Source organism: Oncorhynchus kisutch, linkage group LG13 (assembly GCF_002021735.2).
Source record: "Oncorhynchus kisutch isolate 150728-3 linkage group LG13, Okis_V2, whole genome shotgun sequence".
Lineage (NCBI taxonomy): Eukaryota > Metazoa > Chordata > Actinopteri > Salmoniformes > Salmonidae > Oncorhynchus > Oncorhynchus kisutch.
The window spans coordinates 9,887,975-9,908,611 of record NC_034186.2 but is presented as its reverse complement, the minus strand read 5'-3'; the positions used below and the strand labels follow the sequence as shown (position 1 = coordinate 9,908,611).

The 20,637-nt window shown below is 41.3% G+C and overlaps 3 protein-coding genes across 6 annotated transcripts in view; 2 read left to right on the top strand and 1 right to left on the bottom strand.

Moving 5' to 3' along the window:
• Nucleotides 1-20,637, top strand: part of LOC109902885 (complement factor H) — a 181,300-nt gene that overhangs the window by 70,541 nt on the left and 90,122 nt on the right. The window lies entirely within an intron of this gene.
• LOC116353037 (complement factor H-like) lies at nucleotides 557-5,145 on the top strand. Its single transcript, XM_031785558.1, has 8 exons — nucleotides 557-691; nucleotides 986-1,168; nucleotides 1,553-1,658; nucleotides 3,176-3,252; nucleotides 3,675-3,866; nucleotides 4,002-4,190; nucleotides 4,412-4,594; nucleotides 4,900-5,145. The coding sequence occupies exons 1-8, from the start codon at nucleotides 622-624 to the stop codon at nucleotides 5,097-5,099; spliced, it is 1,200 nt and encodes a 399-aa protein (XP_031641418.1). The 5' UTR covers nucleotides 557-621; the 3' UTR covers nucleotides 5,100-5,145.
• Nucleotides 9,517-20,637, bottom strand: part of LOC116353039 (complement factor H-related protein 2-like) — a 142,515-nt gene continuing 131,394 nt past the window's right edge. Inside the window, exons 1-8 of one of the 3 annotated variants that reach the window (XM_031785561.1) lie at nucleotides 19,855-20,079; nucleotides 13,192-13,368; nucleotides 12,781-12,966; nucleotides 12,122-12,295; nucleotides 11,594-11,767; nucleotides 11,265-11,468; nucleotides 10,947-10,986; nucleotides 9,517-10,123 (exon numbers count right to left, since the gene is read on the bottom strand). In XM_031785561.1, the coding sequence (XP_031641421.1) occupies nucleotides 10,967-10,986; nucleotides 11,265-11,468; nucleotides 11,594-11,767; nucleotides 12,122-12,295; nucleotides 12,781-12,966; nucleotides 13,192-13,368; nucleotides 19,855-19,969 (1,050 nt within the window). In that variant the 5' untranslated portion in view covers nucleotides 19,970-20,079 and the 3' untranslated portion in view covers nucleotides 9,517-10,123; nucleotides 10,947-10,966. Of the gene's footprint in view, nucleotides 10,124-10,946; nucleotides 10,987-11,264; nucleotides 11,469-11,593; nucleotides 11,768-12,121; nucleotides 12,296-12,780; nucleotides 12,967-13,191; nucleotides 13,369-13,490; nucleotides 13,769-19,854; nucleotides 20,080-20,637 lie in introns of those variants that run through there. The other 2 variants (XM_031785560.1, XM_031785563.1) reach the window with 2 other exon arrangements.

The window sequence follows — 20,637 nt, the reverse complement described above, 5'->3', positions numbered from 1 at the left end:
GCAAGAAAAAGTTAAATGTAACATTGTGTGTTTTGTTTAGTTGGTAGGTTAATGTGAGGTAAACCCTGGCATGCTCTCAAGGTGTAGAAGTCAATAAAACATCAACTTTAAATCGGTTTTGACCCTCCCCTTTTGCCCCTGGATAATACGGCTTGACGGGAAAGGGTTGTCTTGCTGGAACAAACATAGCTATGTCAATAGACAGTAAACAGACAGGTTTATGTGAGGTTTATGTCAGTACACATTTGTTCAGCATATTTGGTGATTCATCAATGACCTTACAAATGGAGCTTATCATCATTACAATCAACATTCAAAGTATTTGCTACCTGTCTAAATGTCTTTCTATCTCTAAATCTATGCTCTTCAGATTAGATATGTCTCTGTATGGCTGACCAAATGATTTGCACTTTTAAATTTGTTTTGATTTGATTTGCTCAATTAATTAATAGACTGAACCAATGCAGTTCCTACATTGAGCATTTTCCTCAGTGTTTCCCCTCCCCGCAATGTAGGTTTGATTGAATTCTAGTATTTGGGTCAGTCCCCCTGGACAGTGGTTCTCTTCAGTTCCCCCGGTTCTACTCCTTCCATTTTTACTGCATCTACCATTTGATCAACATGAAATCATCTCTGACTCTGCTGTGTCTGGTGGTATGGGTGAATGTGGATGCTTCATCAGCTCAGACTGGTAAGGATGTGTTTTCAATCACTTTCTCACATGCTTGCAGTGCCCACATTGTGTTAGTATTCATCAGTTGCTGGGGGGGGTGAAGGTTCTATCTGCTAAAAGAAGATTCTGAGATAATTGGTTTTAAAACTTCAAACCCTCATTGGTTTGAATGGTGTTAGCAAATTAGAGTATTTAGAGTACTATATAGGTAGAGAACATTGAACAGAACAAGGCTGTGTCAATAACAACATAGAACATTGTAGTGCCAAGCTCTCTGTTTGTCTAAAGGTTTTTCCTCTGCTCCTCTGTCAGTGTGCAGTGGACCTCTTCCAAATGTGCCCGATGCCAGGGTCACTGAGGAAAGCATCAAAAATGAGTACAAAGAGGACGACATTGTCCTTTTTTCCTGCAACTTTGGCTTTGTACCAGCAGGCAGAATAAGTTATCAGTGTAAGAAGAATAAGTGGGTGGTGGTCCGTCAGGGGAAATGCAAGCGTGAGTATTTCTTTCAATGTTATAGATTCAATATTGTTGTTATACATTTGACATTTTAGTAATTTAGCAGACGTTCTTATCCAGAGCGACTTATTGTTCGTGCATTTATTTTAAAGGGATAGTTTGGGATTTTGTCAATGAGGGGAAGTAGATAATGGGTCTCACTGCCAAAATCCCAAACTATCCATTTAAGATAGCTATGTGAGAACCCAACATTATCAGTGCTAGTATGTTCATTTTTCCTCAACAAAATAGCTATAGTTGCAGTTATGATTAGCATAACCCCATAATAGCTTAGTTAAACACTCTAAAAGATCTGTTAACATATCACTTTCTTACAAACTGTATCATGATCTTGTTTTCCTGTGGTTTCCTGACATCTAGCTAAACCATGTGAGCTCCCTGATGAAACTGCCAATGGCCACTACAGCATCCACGCTGGAGATGACTTTGTCTTTGGAACCACTATCAAATACACTTGCAATGACGGGCAAGTTTTTTTTTAAAGATTGAAGTTCGTTATTATTTTTGATATATTTTTTTGTTAATAGCCCCCACTCCAATAGCCCTGTGTCCTCCCATTCCAGCCTGCCTAGTATGGGTTGAATCCAGCCCGTCTAGTATGGGGTTGAATCCAGCCCGCCTAGTACGGGGCTGAATCCAGCCCATCTAGTATGGGGTTGAATCCAGCCTGTCTAGTACGGGGCTGAATCCAGCCCGTCTATTACGGGGCTGAATCCAGCCCATCTAGTATGGGGTTGAATCCAGCCCATCTAGTATGGGGTTGAATCCAGCCTGTCTAGTACGGGGCTGAATCCAGCCCGTATAGTATGATGTTTAATCCAGCCTGTCTAGTACGGGGCTGAATCCAGCCCATCTCGTATGGGGTTGAATCCAGCCTGTCTAGTACGGGGCTGAATCCAGCCCGTATAGTATGATGTTTAATCGAGCCTGTCTAGTACGGGGCTGAATCCAGCCCATCTCGTATGGGGTTGAATCCAGCCTGTCTAGTACGGGGCTGAATCCAGCCCATCTCGTATGGGGCTGAATCCAGCCTGTCTAGTACGGGGCTGAATCCAGCCTGTCTAGTACGGGGTTGAATCCAGCCTGTCTAGTACGGGGCTGAATCCAGCCTGTCTAGTACGGGGCTGAATCCAGCCTGTCTAGTACGGGGCTGAATCCAGCCTGTCTAGTACGGGGCTGAATCCAGCCTGTCTAGTATGGGGTTGAATCCAGCCTGTCTAGTACGGGGCTGAATCCAGCCTGTCTAGTACGGGGCTGAATCCAGCCCATCTCGTATGGGGTTGAATCCAGCCTGTCTAGTACGGGGCTGAATCCAGCCTGTCTAGTACGGGGCTGAATCCAGCCTGTCTAGTACGGGGCTGAATCCAGCCCGTATAGTATGATGTTTAATCCAGCCTGTCTAGTACGGGGCTGAATCCAGCCCATCTCGTATGGGGTTGAATCCAGCCTGTCTAGTACGGGGCTGAATCCAGCCTGTCTAGTACGGGTCTGAATCCAGCCTGTCTAGTACGGGGCTGAATCCAGCCTGTCTAGTACGGGGCTGAATCCAGCCTGTCTAGTACGGGGCTGAATCCAGCCTGTCTAGTATGGGGTTGAATCCAGCCTGTCTAGTACGGGGCTGAATCCAGCCCATCTAGTATGGGGCTGAATCCAGCCTGTCTAGTATGGGGCTGAATCCAGCCTGTCTAGTACGCGGCTGAATCCAGCCCATCTAGTATGGGGCTGAATCCAGCCTGTCTAGTACGGGGCTGAATCCAGCCCATCTAGTACGGGGCTGAATCCAGCCTGTCTAGTACGGGGCTGAATCCAGCCCATCTAGTACGGGGCTGAATCCAGCCTGTCTAGTACGGGGCTGAATCCAGCCCATCTAGTACGGGGCTGAATCCAGCCTGTCTAGTACGGGGTTGAATCCAGCCTGTCTAGTACGGGGCTGAACTTAGAACACTGCTAAATACCACCTAATCACTTTACTAATGTCTGTAGTTATCAGATTATGAGCAAAATGGACAACAGAACCTGTATGGTGGCAGGATGGAGCAACCACCTGCCCTTATGTGAAGGTAACCATGTAGTCATTGAATATTATAAACTGGGTAGTTCGGCTCATGGATGCTAATTGGCTTAAATCTGTGATATATCGTACCGTTTACCATGGGTATGACCCCCGCAATAACTTTTTACTGATCTAACGTTAGTAACCAGTTTATAATAGCAAAAAGGCACCTCTGGGGTTTGTGGTATATGGCCAATATACCACGGCTAATAGAAGTATCCAGGCTCGCTGTGTTACATCGTGTCTAAGAACAGCCCTTAGACGTGGTATATTGGCCATATATCACACCCTCTCAGGACTTATTGCTTAATTATAGTATATACAGAATAACGCCTTACTTACTTTTTACAATGCACATTACACTGTAACTCAGAGGGTTCATGAAGTTATAGACTGTACAACACCCTGCAATATGATCTTTCTCCGTAGTGGTGAGTTGTGTCCCTGAGGCTACAGATGGACGGGTGGTTGTGAGCGGTCTGCCAGATGATGATGGTGTTATACAGTACGGTCATGAGCTCAACTTCAGCTGCCCCAACCCAGCACACCAGCTGAAGGGAAACCCACAGGTAGTGTGTGCCGCGGGGGGGATGTGGAACAACCGTTTCCCAACCTGTGAAGGTAAACATTTCACCTTAGCCAAAACTAAGCAAATCATTTTATCGACAACAATATGTATCTTCAGAAGTTACATCAGGTTTGCAAATGTGCTATACAGCAATTTTGTGATTTTTCTATTTTTTCCCTCCATAATAGATGTGACTTGTGAAGCTGCAGAGAAGATTAAGAATGTGAACGTGATAGGAATTCCCCAAAACAACACCATGAAGGTTGGACACAGGCTACAGTTTGAGTGCAGCAACTCTAAACACATTCTGAAGGGGAAATCAGAGGTCACCTGCTCAGTCAATGGACAGTGGAGTCACTCCATTCCAATTTGTTATGGTAAATTGTATGTTTATTGATTTGACACATTGTTCCACTTCCCAATCAAGTTACTTGTTTTAAGTAGATTTACAATTATCTCCAACTCACAAAAAATGTAGCAAAATAACGCATTTTGGAAAAGCCAGGAACGTTTTCTGGAATACTATTCTTGCTTGGAAAATAGCAGCTTGGTACATTTCATCACTAGTATTTCTCTGATGTCACCCATGTCTTCCTAGAGCCCAAGGATTTCTGTGGACCACCTCCACATGTCAATAACGGAGACAGAGACAGAACCAGAGAACGCTACAGAAATGGAGAATCAGTTCAATATGTCTGCCAGAAATACTACATCCTTGATCCCCCTTCAGCGTACAAGACGTGTTGTGACGGGATCTGGACACGACCGATAACCTGTCTGAGTAAGTTCTCTCTAAAATAACATTGGCCCAGTTCCTACCCAATCGTATGCTAACTCCCCCTTAACGATCGGTAAGGATGAATTCCAGGAATGTAAATCAAGATCAATTGATTAATTACTATTTAAAAATGCATTCTGAGTTGAAATGTAACTGTTGAACCATGCTCCTGAGGAATTGACAAGTGACATTCCTCAAGGATCTAGGGGTATAGTGATATCATTCATTAAAATGAAAAACAAATCATTTTCAGTGGCCCTTGAAGGACACATTCACACACTGATTTCTGTACCATCTTCTCATTTCAGAACCCTGCACTGTGGATGAAGAGCTGATGAACACACAGAACATCCAATTTAAATATCCTCCGGAAGATCAAAAAGTCTATGCCACACATGGAGATCATACCACTTTTAAGTGTACTGGTCATCTTAGACTGAGCCCAGGTAGTGTTGGTTTTCATCAGCAGTGTATAAATGGGGTCATGAACTTGCCTCATTGCCAATAGTGGCTTCGTCTTACGTGAAGAGATGGCCACTTGCTTGCGGAAAGATTGCTGCTTTCATCAATATAATAGTCTGCATCATTTCCAATCCCACATATAATTTTTGGGTAAATATATATATCCATATACATACATATTCACATATATACAGTGGGGAGAACAAGTATTTGATACACTGCAAAGTTTGCAGGTTTTCCTACTTGTAGATGTCTCATAGGTACACTTCAACTGTGAGAGACGGAATCTGAAACAAAAATCCAGAAAATCACATTGTATGATTTTTAAGTAATTCATTTGCATTTTATTGCATGACATAAGTATTTGATACATAAGAAAAGCAGAACTTAATATTTGGTACAGAAACCTTTGTTTGCAATTACAGAGATCATACGTTTCCTGTAGTTGTTGACCAGGTTTACACACACTGCAGCAGGGATTTTGGCCCACTCCTCCATACAGACCTTCTCCAGATCCTTCAGGTTTCGGGGCTGTCGCCGGGCAATATGGACTTTCAGCTCCCTCCAAAGATTTTCTATTGGGTTCAGGTCTGGAGACTGGCTAGGCCACTCCAGGATCTTGAGATGATTCTTACGGAGCCACTCCTTAGTTGCCCTGGCTATGTATTTCGGGTCGTTGTCATGCTGGAAGAACCAGCCGTGACCCATCTTCAATGGTCTTACTGAGGGAAGGAGTTTGTTGGCCAAGATCTCGCGATACATGGCCCATCCATCCTCCCCTCAATACGGTGCAGTCGTCCTGTCCCCTTTGCAGTAAAGCATCCCCAAAGAATGATGTTTCCACCTCCATGCTTCACAGTTGGGATGGTGTTCTTGGGGTTGTACTCATCCTTCTTCTTCCTCCAAACACGGCAAGTGGAGTTTAGACCAAAAAGCTCTATTTTTGTCTCATCAGACCACATGACCTTCTCCCATTCCTCCTCTGGATCATCCAGATGGTCATTGGCAAACTTCAGACGGGCCTGGACTTACGCTTGCTTGAGCAGTTTGACCTTGCGTGACCTGCAGGATTTTAATCCATGACGGCGTAGTGTGTTACCAATGGTTTTCAAATCAAATCATCAAATCAAATTTTATTTGTCACATACACATGGTTAGCAGATGTTAATGCGAGTGTAGCGAAATGCTTGTGCTTCTAGTTCCGACAATGCAGTAATAACCAACAAGTAATCTAACTAACAATTTCAAAACTACTGTCTTATACACAGTGTAAGGGGATAAAGAATATGTACATAAAGATATATGAATGAGTGATGGTACAGAGCAGCATAGGCAAGATACAGTAGATGGTATCGAGTACAGTATATAGATATGAGATGAGTATGTAAACAAAGTGGCATAGTTAAAGTGGCTAGTGATACATGTATTACATAAGGATGCAGTAGATGATATAGAGTACAGTATATACGTATGCATATGAGATGAATAATGTAGGGTATGTAACATTATATTAGGTCGCATTGTTTAAAGTGGCTAGTGATATATTTTACATCATTTCCCATCAATTCCCATTATTAAAGTGGCTGGAGTTGAGTCAGTGTCAGTGTCAGTGTGTTGGCAGCAGCCACTCAACGTTAGTGGTGGCTGTTTAACAGTCTGATGGCCTTGAGATAGAAGCTGTTTTTCAGTCTCTCGGTCCCAGCTTTGATGCACCTGTACTGACCTCGCCTTCTGGATGATAGCGGGGTGAACAGGCAGTGGCTCGGGTGGTTGTTGTCCTTGATGATCTTTATGGCCTTCCTGTAACATCGGGTGGTGTAGGTGTCCTGGAGGGCAGGTAGTTTGCCCCCGGTGATGTGTTGTGCAGACCTCACTACCCTCTGGAGAGCCTTACGGTTGTGGGTGGAGCAGTTGCCGTACCAGACGGTGATACAGCCCGCCAGGATGCTCTCGATTGTCCATCTGTAGAAGTTTGTGAGTGCTTTTGGTGACAAGCCGAATTTCTTCAGCCTCCTGAGGTTGAAGAGGCACTGCTGCGCCTTCTTCACGATGCTGTCTGTGTGAGTGTACCAATTCAGTTTGTCTGTGATGTGTATGCCGAGGAACTTAAGAATTGCTACCCTCTCCACTACTGTTTCTTTGAGACTGTGGTCCCAGCTCTCTTCAGGTCATTGACCAGGTCCTGCTATGTAGTTCTGGGTTGATCCCTCACCTTCCTCATGATCATTGATGCCCCACGAGGTGAGATCTTGCATGGAGCCCCAGACCGAGGGTGATTGACCATCATCTTGGCCTTCTCACCAAGCTGCTTGCCTATTGTCCTGTAGCCCATCCCAGCCTTGTGCAGGTCTACAATGTTATCTCTGATGTCCTTACACAGCTCTCTGATCTTGGCCATTGTGGAGAGGTTGGAGTCTGTTCGATTGAGTGTGTGGACAGGTGTATTTTATACAGATAACGAGGTCAAACAGGTGCAGTTAATACAATTAATGAGTGGAGAACAGGAGGGCTTCTTAAAGAAAAACTAACAGGTTTGTGAGAGCCAGAATTCTTACTGGTTGGTGGGTGATCAAATACTTATGTCATGCAATAAAATGCAAATTAATTACTTAAAAATCATACAATGTGATTTTCTGGATTTTTGTTTTAGATTCCGTCTCTCACAGTTGAAGTGTACCTATGATAAAAACCTCTACATGCTTTGTAAGTAGGAAAACCAGCAAAATCGGCAGTGTATCAAATACTTGTTCTCCCCACTGTACATACACATACCTATATAGATATACATACTTTTTTAAAGAATATATGTTTATTATTCCTTGCAAACCCTACCACCCTTCCCCCAATTGGAGTAAACTAATAAAAAGTTAGGCTTCTACCTTCAGTTTATACATCTCATACACATTTTACAGACACAATCTTTAACAATAGTTATATTTTGTTTGTTTTTAGTCCTTCCTCTATTTCTGATGTCCATCCAGTTTGATTCCTATTTGTAACTGTGCTATTTCACAAATTTATGAACCTATATCCATTTACAGACCTCGAATGTTTTACATTGGCTATCATGTTATAAGTCCCACCCTTCAGCTCCATTCAACCCCTCCCATCTATCTCTCAACATCATCCATTTTGGATTTCTATTTGCCATATATTTTACTATGCTGTGATGCTTCACAAAAGTTCTGAACCTTTCTATTCTCATAGCTTCTACAGATTGTACATTAAAAATAACAATTTTTGCTAATATAATTATTATATTATTGATTGACTGACTATGGCTTTTCAAATCACCCGGTATTGCTATCTGCAGCGTTAGTTCTAGGCAAATATTGCAATTCTTCAGCCATTCCTGGACCTGTGTCCAAACACGAGCTACATATGGACAATACCAAAATACATGATCTAATGACTCTGCCTCCAAGCAGCAGAATCTGCAGAGCTGGGAAGATTGTATCCCCCATATATATAACATTTTATTTGTTGCAAGAATTTTGTATAGTAATTTAATTTGAAAAAATCAAAGTTTTGAATCTGGCGTTGTTTTGCGTATCAATTCATAAACCATGTGCCATGGAATGGGTACATCGTAAATCTCTTCACAACTATTTTGCAATTTATATGGCACAGCTGTCAGTTTTTTGGTCCTTAAATGAAATTGGTATATGTTTTTATTTATCACACTTTTCGTTAAACATTTATGTTCTTTAATACAGGGCCGACATACAAGTTCCTTACTTTTTTCCCTTCTACTTGCCTCTTCCATTTTTGTGGTAATGCTGCAATTAATTGGTTGTAATTTTGGGTAGAGCAGACATTTCCATATGTCTGTGTTAGCTGCATGTGTGACATAACTCCACCAGTCCTATTTATGATATCATTCACTAAAATTATACCTGTGTTTTTACTGCAGTGAAGGTTTGATTAAATTCTCTATATTGGAGTTTTCCAGTATTTTGAGTCAGTCCCCCTGGACAGTGGTTCTCTTCAGTGCTCCCTGGGGGCTGGAACTCTGTAGACAAACATTAACATTAACTGTTTATTTATCTTCTACTCCTTCCATTTTTACTGCATCTACCATTTGATCAACATGAAATCAACTCTGACTCTGCTGTGTCTGGTGGTATGGGTGAATGTGGATGCTTCATCAGCTCAGACTGGTAAGGATGTGTTTTCCTTCATTTCTGTGTAAATATTTGTATGAACATAACAAGATTCAACAATTGAGATATAAACTGAACAAATTCCACAGACATGTGACTAAGAAAAATGGAATAATGTGTCTGTGAACAAAGGGGGGGTCAAAATCTAAAGTAACATTCAGTATCTGGTGTGGCCAATGACAAGTGATACTGACCTGAGAAATAGTTTGTCAGCTTTATTAATGTGCATTTGTTAGGTTAAGATCTGTAAATCTTATTCTGTTGTACTGTAGCCTTGTAAAGACCCATGGAGACAACATGTCGTCTCTTTTTGACAACTTTATTGTCTTGATAAGGTCAATCACAATCATAACAGTTATTCACTTATATTACACCTTCAGGTAATGAATCACACAGCTGGGAGATACAGGAGAATATTCACACATTATAGAGCGTGTCGGTCTAATCCTGAATGCTGATTGGTTAAGACCGCATTCCAGCTGGTGCCTATTCCACAAGCTACCACTGGCATAATCTATGATGTTAAAATGCCTATTTACTCTGTTTCAACTGACTGCGCAATCCACTGTCTCATCAGCCCAGCCAGGCAATTTATAAACTTGATAGAAGGATATTCACACAATCACATCACTCTGTACTAATATAACAAATGTACCATTTTAGTCTAGCTTTAGATAGCTGTACTGTTATTATAGTGAAGCTGAGAAAGATACTGTTATTTTGTTTCAATGATGATACAATGTCAAATGTTGAAAAGACACATGTATTCCATTACTGGATGGCTCACATTTCTTCTAAATCTAAATTAAACAAGCGACAGACACCACAAAAGCAAATGGTTCTTCTCCTTGCATAAAAAGGCGGCTTTGTACGGATTCTTGAAATTGATGGAGGGAACATCATGACTCTGTAGGAATTAAATCACATGACAAGATAATCAGTCGGTTGAGTAATGCTGCTGATCACGACTACTATAGAGGAGAATCTGAGGAGTAATAATGCTGATCACTACTACTATAGAGGAGAATCTGTGGAGCAATCTGGCTGATCATTACTATTATAGATCAGAGTCTGTGGAGTAATACGGCTGATCATTACTATTATAGATCAGAGTCTGTGGAGTAATACTGCTGATCACTAATAATATAGATCAGTCTGTTGAGTAATCCGGCTGATCACTAATATTATATATCAGTCTGTGGAGTAATACTGCTGATTGCTCCGACTATAGATCAGTCTGTGGCGTAATACTGCTGATTGCTCCGACTATAGATCAGTCTGTGGAGTAATACTGCTGATCACTAATACTATAGATAAGTCTGTGGAGTAATACTGCTGATCACTCCTACTATAGATCAGTCTGTGGTGTAATACTGCTGATTGCTCCGACTATAGAGGAGAGTAGACAGTGTTTAACCATGTGAACTTTCACTGTGTTTTAATGATTAGAGAAATGACTCCTGCTTGCTGTGATGTTATACTCCATGTTTCTGTTTTGCTTCACTGATAACCCCATCACATACTATTCATATTACTGTTTATATCATTGAATACAATACTGTTTACAATACTGTTCATTATACTTTTCATAACTGTTAATAATACTGTTCATAACTGTTTCTAATACTGTTCGTAATACTGTTCATAATACCTTTTATTATACTTTCATAACTGTTCGAAAGGTTTGTGTGATTATAAGACATGCCACTCTCCTTGTTAATTTAACTTACCCATTATGTTCATCATCTACCTATGAATAACGATGGCTACCTAAAAAGCAAAGAACAAATGATTTTGGTTATACAGTCAGAAGGTTACACATAGTGGCCTCATTGAATATGATCAAACAGGTGGATTGATTTTCATAAAAAAAGGTTTAGATCAAAATGAGAAAATACTATCCATTTCTATTGTATTAATCTACAGTAGATAGCTCACAGGGCATCCTGGACTTATGCATTCCATATATTAGATGATGTTAAACTCTTAATGTTGAGAGAATGACTATCTTACACTGATGGGTGTTCCTTTACATGACATGAACTTACATATAGGTATGTGTTCTCCATACTGTAACTCTCCATCATCACACTTCACTTCAATTTTTTCTATATTTGGTAGAATTCTCTTGTATTTATGGTAATATCCCTTTTTGCAATGAATAGTCTTTTTTTCACCGTGCGCAGTATAATCTTTCTTGGGTAAATTCTGTAGATTGTACTCTGCATCAAAAGTGGAAATCTCACAAGACCCTGATGGAAATGAAACCCAGTAATTTTTTCATTAACTTAGTGTGCAGTAGATATTCATACATTTATATACACTTGACATGTAGATATAACACCATGTTCAGACCAGTTGAAAATAATGTACTTACGTAAACACTTCGGAGGACTCTGCCATTTTCCATTCAGACATCTGATGCTGCCTGTGGAACTCAGTGTAAACTGTCTGCTGCATTGGTAGGACACCTCTGTAATTACACCTTCAACATCTCTCTTTTCCTTGGTGAAATCTCCATTAGTAATGGGAGGAGGATCAGGACAGCTTGCTAGATTAAACAGGGAATAGATAGAAATCATAATACAATACCAAGATAATACAATACCATGATTATAGAATATGATGATATTACAGTACCAAGATAATACAATACCATGATTATAGAATATGATGATATTACAGTACCATGATAATACAAGACCATGATAATAGAATACCATTATAATACTGTATCATGATAATACAGTACCATGATACACTATTATGATAATACAATTCCATGATAATACTGTACCATGATAATACAGTACCATGATAATACAGTACAGTACCATGATAATACTGTACAATGATAATACAGTACAGTACCATGATAATACAGTACCATAGACTTAAGACTGACCGTTACACTCAAATGGCATGTGCCATTCTCCATTCTTGCAAGTTGCTTTTCCTCCGGGGCCTTTGTATGGGCTAATGCATGTATAGTCTATTTGGTTCCCATTTTCGTATCTCTCCAGCACTTGGTCAGCAATCTCCATTCTCCTCCCTGCGCCCTCAGGCTTACCACAGTACTCTGTAGGTGAAGCACAGTATGTTTGAATTCTCAAATTACAATCAAATACCAGAGGCAAAAGTGGTAGAGAATGACTGTGTGGTTAGAACCATAGTCAAGGGCCAATGTACAGTATATTTGGAGAATGTAACTGGGGCAATTTGTGATATATACTGTAAATATGCACTGAAACTCATCCATGATCATATCAAGGAATACTAGACTATAATGAATTATAGCAAAAAACAACAGCAACTATCTCAAAGTGGACACATTGGGGACATAGAGAAAATATAAATCAGAGATGTATATTTCTGTAAAACCAAGCAATGCCTAAACAAGTATCCCGGATTGTATGAGAGAATAATGGTGTTATGTGATACAGAATATTTCATCTCAATGACCATTTAGATATCATTTTTTCCCTGTTTGAATAGGTGCTGTTCATAGTAGAGTAACTCTAAACTGAATTACTGCATCAGTTTCAAACAGTTATAAATACTTACGTTTGCATGTTGGTGGTGGAGTTGTCCAACTCCCATTTTCACAAGTAAGTTTTTTATGTCCCTCTATTTCAATGGACTTGCGACATTCATAATTCACTTCAAATCCCTCTCTATATTTATTTTGATACGGGATATTAACAATTGCATTTTCAACTTTAGGTGGAGGATCACATGGAACGCCTTGCACTTCAAGAAGAAAATATTGATGAAAGATTAGTGGGTAGAAAACACACACAGTACAGACACAGAACTACTATCTATGTAATTACATGATATCATATGGGCTTCGGGGTCCTTTTCCCCAAACTATTCCAACATATAGTAAACATACATTGAAGGATGACTGGCCACTGTATACAATTAAAATCGAGTGATTGTTTTAAATGAACAAAACTATTAACAACTACTCACGTCTACAAGCTGGTAACGGTGTTTGCCATTCTCCATCCTTACATTTTATAGTCTTAGTTTCAGATGTGTATCCAACTTTGCAATCAATTGTAACAGTTTGTTCATTGTTATAGACTTCACTGTGAGGTACCTTTCTTGTGTTGGGAATGACAGGGATTCTGCCACATTGTGATTGATCTAGAGAGAAAGAGCATTGAGATTGAGTTTCAGACCAATATAGCCAAGTCAGAGGGAAATGCATTCTACTGTTCTTGATCTACTTTGTAAAGAGGTCATTTCTAGAGGATCTGTTTTCTTACCAATACACTCTAATATTCCAGACCATGTTCCCTCAGTACATGTGGCTTCACCCCACCAACCCCTGGTAGAGGGTTTGAACCCTACATTGCAGGAAGAGTATATCTTGCTATTCCTGGGATCAACATTCCTCACATTTGACTGAACTATGAATCCATTCATCACAGTTGGGTTGATACATGCTCCCTCTATTTCTGGGGGAAACATTGACATGAAACATTATAAAACAAAATGTGACACATCAATGTTTTTAAATCTGGTTCTACAGTTGTAACGCTGAGTTCCTCCCAATTGACTCCGCTGCCAGCGGTAGGGAGAACTCACAAGAGTCTGTTTACCAGACTATGCGAGCCTTTGCCAAAGGCCTCCACCGTGGGCCAACAATCAAACAGGTAAAGCGTCAATACAGGACTAAGATTGAATCCTACTACACCGGCTCTGACGCTCGTCGGATATAGCAGGGCTTGCAAACTATCACAGATTAGAAAGCGAAATCCAGTCGTGAGCAGCCCAGTGACGTAAGCCTACCAGAGGAGTTAAATGGCTTGTGTGTTCAATTTGAGGCAAGCAACACTGAATAATGCATGAGCGCACCAGCTGTTCTGGATGAGTGTGTGACTAAGACCTTTAAACAGTTTAACATTCAGATGGATTACCAAGACGCGTACTCAGAGCAAGAGCTGACCAGCTGGCAAGTGTCTTCATTGACATTTTCAAGGTCTCCCTGACCCAGTTTGTAATACACTATATATACAAAAGTATGTGGACACCGCTTCAAATTGGTAGATTCGGCTATTTCAGCAACACCTGTTGCTGATAGGTGTATAAAATCATCCACATAGCCATGCAATCTCCATAGACAAACATTGGCAGTAGAATGGCCTTAAGAGAGCTCAGTGACTTTTAACGTGGCACCATCATAGGATACCACCTTTCCAACTAGTCAGCTCGTCAAATTTCTGCCCTGCTAGAGCTGCCCCGGTCAATTGTAAGTGCTCTCATTGAGAAGTGGAAATGTCTAGGAGCAACAACGGTCATCTACAAAGTGGTAGGCCACACAAGCTCACAGAGCGGGACTGCTGAGTGCTGAAGCGCTAGGTTGCAACACTCAGTACCGTGTTACAAACTGCCTCTGGATGCAACATCGGCACAATAACTGTTCGTCGGGAGCTTCATGAAATGTGTTTCCTTTGCCGAGCAGCCGCACACAAGCCTAAGATTACCATGTACCGCCGTCAGACTACCGTCTGGAGCCGTGGAAATGCGTTCTCTGGAGTCATGAATCACGTTTCTCCATCTGGTAGTCTGACGGATGAATCTAGGTTTGGCGGATGCCAGGATAACTCTACATGCCCCAATCATAGTGGCAACTTTAAAGTTTGGTGGATGATGACTACATTCTAGACGTTTCTGTGCTTCCAACTTTGTGGCAACAGTTTGGGGAAGGCCCTTTCCTGTTTCAGCATGACAGCAATTCAATGGCTCAGACACGAGACGTATGTGGCTGGGTCTACAGAAAATCACGGACTACAAAAAGAAAACCAGCCACTTCACAGACACCCACGTGTTGCTTCCAGACAAACTAAACACCTTCTTTCTCCGCTTTGAGGTGTCGTGTCTTTGGTTATGCCGGATTAAGTGATATGACATGCTATTCTATAAAATCCTTTCCCTGTAATTAGTATTACCTGATTGAGCTAATCATGTAAATGTAATTAACTAGAAAGTCGGGGCACAACAAAATAATATTTATAGAGCCATTATCTTCCGAATAAACTCTTAAAGACCTAGTAATATTTTACATCAATATCAGTCAATATTAATCGTCACCTTATTTCAGTCTCATCTGAAAGTTGTAAATTCTTGGTTATCTTCACAAACCCTGGCTAACAAGTTGAATTAGCAATACAAAATTGGGTTTAATTATGTATTTACTAAATACCTAACTAATCACACAGAATTACACATACACCGAATGAATCATACCTTGATTATAAATTATGTCATAAAGGAAAACGTCCCTAGTGGACGGAACAGATATGACAGCTGGTTGCCCAAAGGAAAGGGGGCTGGGTTTGAGTGAAAGAGCGGGGAGACTGGAGAACAAAGGGAGAAGCGTTGTCTCTATCGGACCGTAGGCAGTTACTCTATCGTGAATACAGAATCTTATGCATTTTAAAATACCGCCCATTTGGAAAAGGAAAATGCAGTAAATATTTACTCTGAGCTGCGCTTCGGTAGGTTGGTGGTGGATGGAAGGCAGTGTTGCCCAACAGAGTCCTTTGTCCTTTGAAGAATGGTGGTAAATTGGATACGTTGTAGTAAAGTCGTTGTGTGGTAGACGGGATACTCTGTCTGTTCTTTCCTAGCCCACGTTTGTAGCTGCTGTTGCTAACTCAACGGAGGAGGAGGAGGAGGTGTCACTTCTGTCGTGAATAAGAGTTCAAAGTTCATACCATTCGCAATCAAAGCTCACGCTGAGGTTGGCTTCGTTCTGTAGTTATTATCTGAACCCTTCTGACATCGGATCGTCATCCTAATGTACCCGGAACAGGAGGTTACATTTTTGTGGAGGGAGAAGGGTGTGTTTCACAATCTACAGCCCATGTCTCTTCACAGGGGCGGGCCACTTATTGAGCAGAGCCCTAACTTTATGAAAACCCAACTCTCATTTGGAAGCTAAAATTACATTTCATCTCTTCACCAATAATTGTATATTTAAATATTTGAATTGCACAACAATTCCATGTGAATCTGATAACTATAATGTGTAGACTTTCCACTGTAGAGTTTGTCTTCCTATCATTGATGAGAATGTCTCAGATGACATCTGAACTGACATCATATTCATTAAGTACCAACGCATATGTTCAACTGGTCGGATTACCAAAATATGGTTCCTTTCCCCCCACCTTCTGATATTCCCAGAATCTCTATGTTAACCAAGGGATTTTCAATAGTCCCATCAGTAGGGTAGAGAGGAAAAAGGGGGAGAGGTATTTATGACTGTCATAAACCTACCTCCAGGCCAGCGTCATGACAGAGGATAACACAGTGCCACCAATGCTGCCTACTCCCAAGGACATTTAAATGTGTTATCCCTCGCAAGGCTGCCAGCGCAGACGGCATCCCTAGCCGCGTCCTCAGATCATGCGCTGACCAGCTGGCTGATGTATTTACGGACATATTCAATCTCTCCCTTTCCCAGTCTGCTGTCCCAACATGCTTCAAGATGGCCACTATTGATCCTGTACCCAAGAAGGCAAAGGTAACTGAACTAAATGACTATCCCCCCGTAGCACTTACTTCTGTCATCATGAAGTGCTTTGAGAGACTAGTCAAGGATCATATCACATCCACCTTACCTGTCACCTTACCACCCCAATAGGTCCACAGAAGATGCAATCGCCATCACACTGCACACTGCCCTATCCCATCTGAACGAGAGGAATACCTATGTAAGAATGCTGTTCATTGACTACAGCTCAGCATTCAACACCATAGTACCCTCCAAGCTCATCATTAGGCTCAAGGCCCTGGGTCTCAACCCTCCCTGTGCGATTGGGTCCTGGACTTCCTGATGTCTCGCCCCCAGGTTGTAAGGGTAGGCAATAACACATCTGTCACACTGACCCTCAACACGGGGCCCCCTCAGGGGTGCGTGCTTAGTCCCCTCATGTACTGCCTATTCACCCAAGACTGTGTGGCCACACATAACTCCAACACCATCATTAAGTATGCTGACGACACATGGTGGTAGGCCTGATCACCGACGATGATGAGACAGCCTATAGGAAGGAGGTCAGAGACCTGGCAGTGTGGTGCCAGGACAACAACCTCTACCTCAATATGAGCAAGACAAACACGCTTATTGTGAACTACAGCAAAAGGATTGCCGAGCACGTCCCATTCACATCCATGGGACTGGAGTGGAGGTCGAGCACTTCAAGTTCCTTGGCGTCCACACCTCTAAGGACCTATCATGGTCCAAACATACAAAAAAAGTTGTGAGTAGGGCTCTGGAGGCTGAAAAGATTTGCCATGGGGCCTCAGATTCTTAAAAACGTTAAACAGCAGCTCCATCGAGAGCATCCTGACCGGTTTCATCACCACTTGGTATGGCAACTACTAGGCATCCGACCGCAAGGTGCTACAGAGGGTAGTACGTATGGCCTACTACATCACTGGGGCTTAGCTCCCTGACATCCAGGGCCTCTATACCAGGCGGTGTCAGAGGAAGGCCCTAAAAATTGTCAATGACTCCTGCCACCCAAGTCAAAGACTGTTCTCTCTGCTACCGCACGGCAAGCGGTACTGGAGCAACAAGTCTAGGACCAAAAGGCTCCTTTAAAACTTATTGTGGATTAGTGGACGCTACCGTCCCATTTTGACAACATCCGGTGAAATTGCTGAGCGTGGAATTCAAATGAAATTATTAGAAATATTTAACTTTCATAAGATCACAAGTGCAATACATCAAAATAAAGCTTCACTTCTTGGTAATCCAGCCACCGTGTCAGATTTCAAAAAGGCTTTACGGCGAAAGCAAACCATGCGATTATCTGAGGACAGCACCCCATCGTACAAACACATGAAAGTCATATTTCAACCAAGCAGGTGCGACACGAAAGTCAGAAATAACGATATAATTCATACCTTACCTTTTTGAAGATCTTCTTCTGTTGGCACTCCAATATGTCCCAGAAACATAACAAAATGGCCCTTTTGTTCAATAGACTCCTTTATATCCCCAAAATGTCCATTTATTCACGCATTTGATTCAGAAAAACACAGGTTCCAACTCTTCCAACATGACTACAAATTATCTAATAAGTTACCTGTAAACTTGATCCAAACATTTCAAACAACTTTCCTAATCCAACTTCAGTTATCCCAAAATGTGTATATAATCATTAAAATTTGAGACGGAATATATTGTGTTCAATAGCGGATAAAATCAAAGTGGAGCAAGCTACAGGTAGCGTGCACCAAACGAGAGTCCACTTCGCTTGACCCTCATTCTGAATAGCCATACTTCTTCATTTCTCAAAGGAAAAACATCAACCAATTTGTAAAGTCTGTTGACATCTAGTGGAAGCCATAGGAACTGAAACCAGGTGCCTCATAATGTAAAAAGATGTATTGGCGGTGCAGGAGAGCAGAGTATAATGAACAGCCGCACTTTTATCATAGTTCCAACAACGAGAGCACTACGTAAAACAAACGCACTCAAAAAACAGAACATAAAAGTAGAGTGCGTAAACTAACACCACATGACATGAAAACAATTACACACAAAACATGATGGGAAACAGAGGATGGACATATGAAAAATGGAGCGGCGATGGCTAGAAAGCCGGTGATGTCGATTGCCGCCCGAACAAGGAGAGGAGCTGACTTCGGCGGAAGTCGTGGCACATAAAGCTTGTTTCCCATAGAAAACCAATAGAAAACAAACAGTGAACTCACAAAAAAAAAATCCTGGATGGTTTGTCCTCGAAGTTTCGCCTGCCAAATAAGTTTTGTTATACTCGCAGATATTATTTTAACAGTTTTAGAAACATTCGTTTTCTATCCAAATCTACCAATTATATGCATATCCTAGCTTCTGGGCCTGTGTAGCAGGCAGTTTACTTTTGGCACGCTTTTCATCCGGATGTCAAAATACCGGCCCCTATCCCGAAGATGTTAACAGCTTCTACCCCCAAGGCATAAGACCACTGAACAGTTAATGAAATGGCTACCAAGACTATTTGTATTGAGCCCTTATTTTATTATTATTTTAACTTTTTTTGCACTGACTCTCTTGCACAGGCTCAATGTAAACTGACTGGAATATAACCACACACTCACACATACTACAATGACACTCCAACACACAGGGACACAGACATATGCATATTTTCATCACGCACACATTCCTTCCCACTGTTCACGTACGCTGCTGCTGCTACTCTGTTTATTATCATCGTCACTTTACCCCTACCGACAGTACATGTAAACATTATCTTACCTCAACTACCCCGTACCCCTACACATTGACTCAGTACTGGTACCCCTTGTTAATAGCCTCTTTATTGTTTTTTTATCTACTTATTTTTCCTTAAATGTATTTAGCACATAACTCTGCATTGTTGGTTAAGGGCTCGTAAGTAAGCATTTCACGGTAAGGTATTTGCCGCATGTGACAAATTAAAGTTGGATTTGATTTAGTTGTGCAGCATTTGATAAAAATAGCATAGCAAACACATCAGTTACGTTTTCTCACTTTGTGTAGTCTAGTCAGTCTTTCAGAGCAATTGGTGGATACTAACCCAATGTGGGCACGAGAAGCATGTGAGAAAGTGAAGGAAAACACATCCTTACCAGTCTGAGCTGATGAAGCATCCACATTCATCCATACCACCAGACACAGCAGAGTCAGAGATGATTTCATGTTGATCAAATGGTAGATGCAGTAAAAATGGAAAGAATGGAACATAAATAAACCGTGTCTATCCCAAAATTAATGTTTGTCTACAGAGTTCCAGCCCCCAGGGAGCAGTGAAGAGTGGGGGACTGATCCAAAATACTGTAATACTCAAAAACATAGATTTCAATCACACAGTTTTTGTGAAAAGGCTCAATAGAAAAAGGCTCTGGGTGGGGGAAGTGCCCTCCCACACATGGACATGCAGTAATTGGACTGCTGTGTCATCACCACTTGCAACGGGCTAATGAAGAGAATGCAGAAATGATTCTTTCCAAGGAATTTGTCAATTGTGTTGCTTTAGCCTTTGCTTTGTATTATAAAAGGTTTTATTTTTGGTTGAATATAACCTAATTTCTTTTGCCGTGTGTGTGTGTGTGTGTGTGTGTGTGTGTGTGTGTGTGTGTGTGTGTGTGTGTGTGTATATATATATATATGCCACATGAAAAATATAACGCTATAAATCCCTAGAAAGATAAAGATATTTCTCAGCAGCAGAAGGACCTCAGTGTCTGCCAGGATAGCTAACTACTGCAGTATTTCAGCACAGCTGAAGAGAAAACAACCTACTATTACAGGCCCAGGCCACTAGAGGGCCTGGTCACGCCTTAAAGGGAAATTTCACCCTGGCTCTGCTACAGCATATTGTCAGAACTATATGGTCTGAAAGATACTCTTTG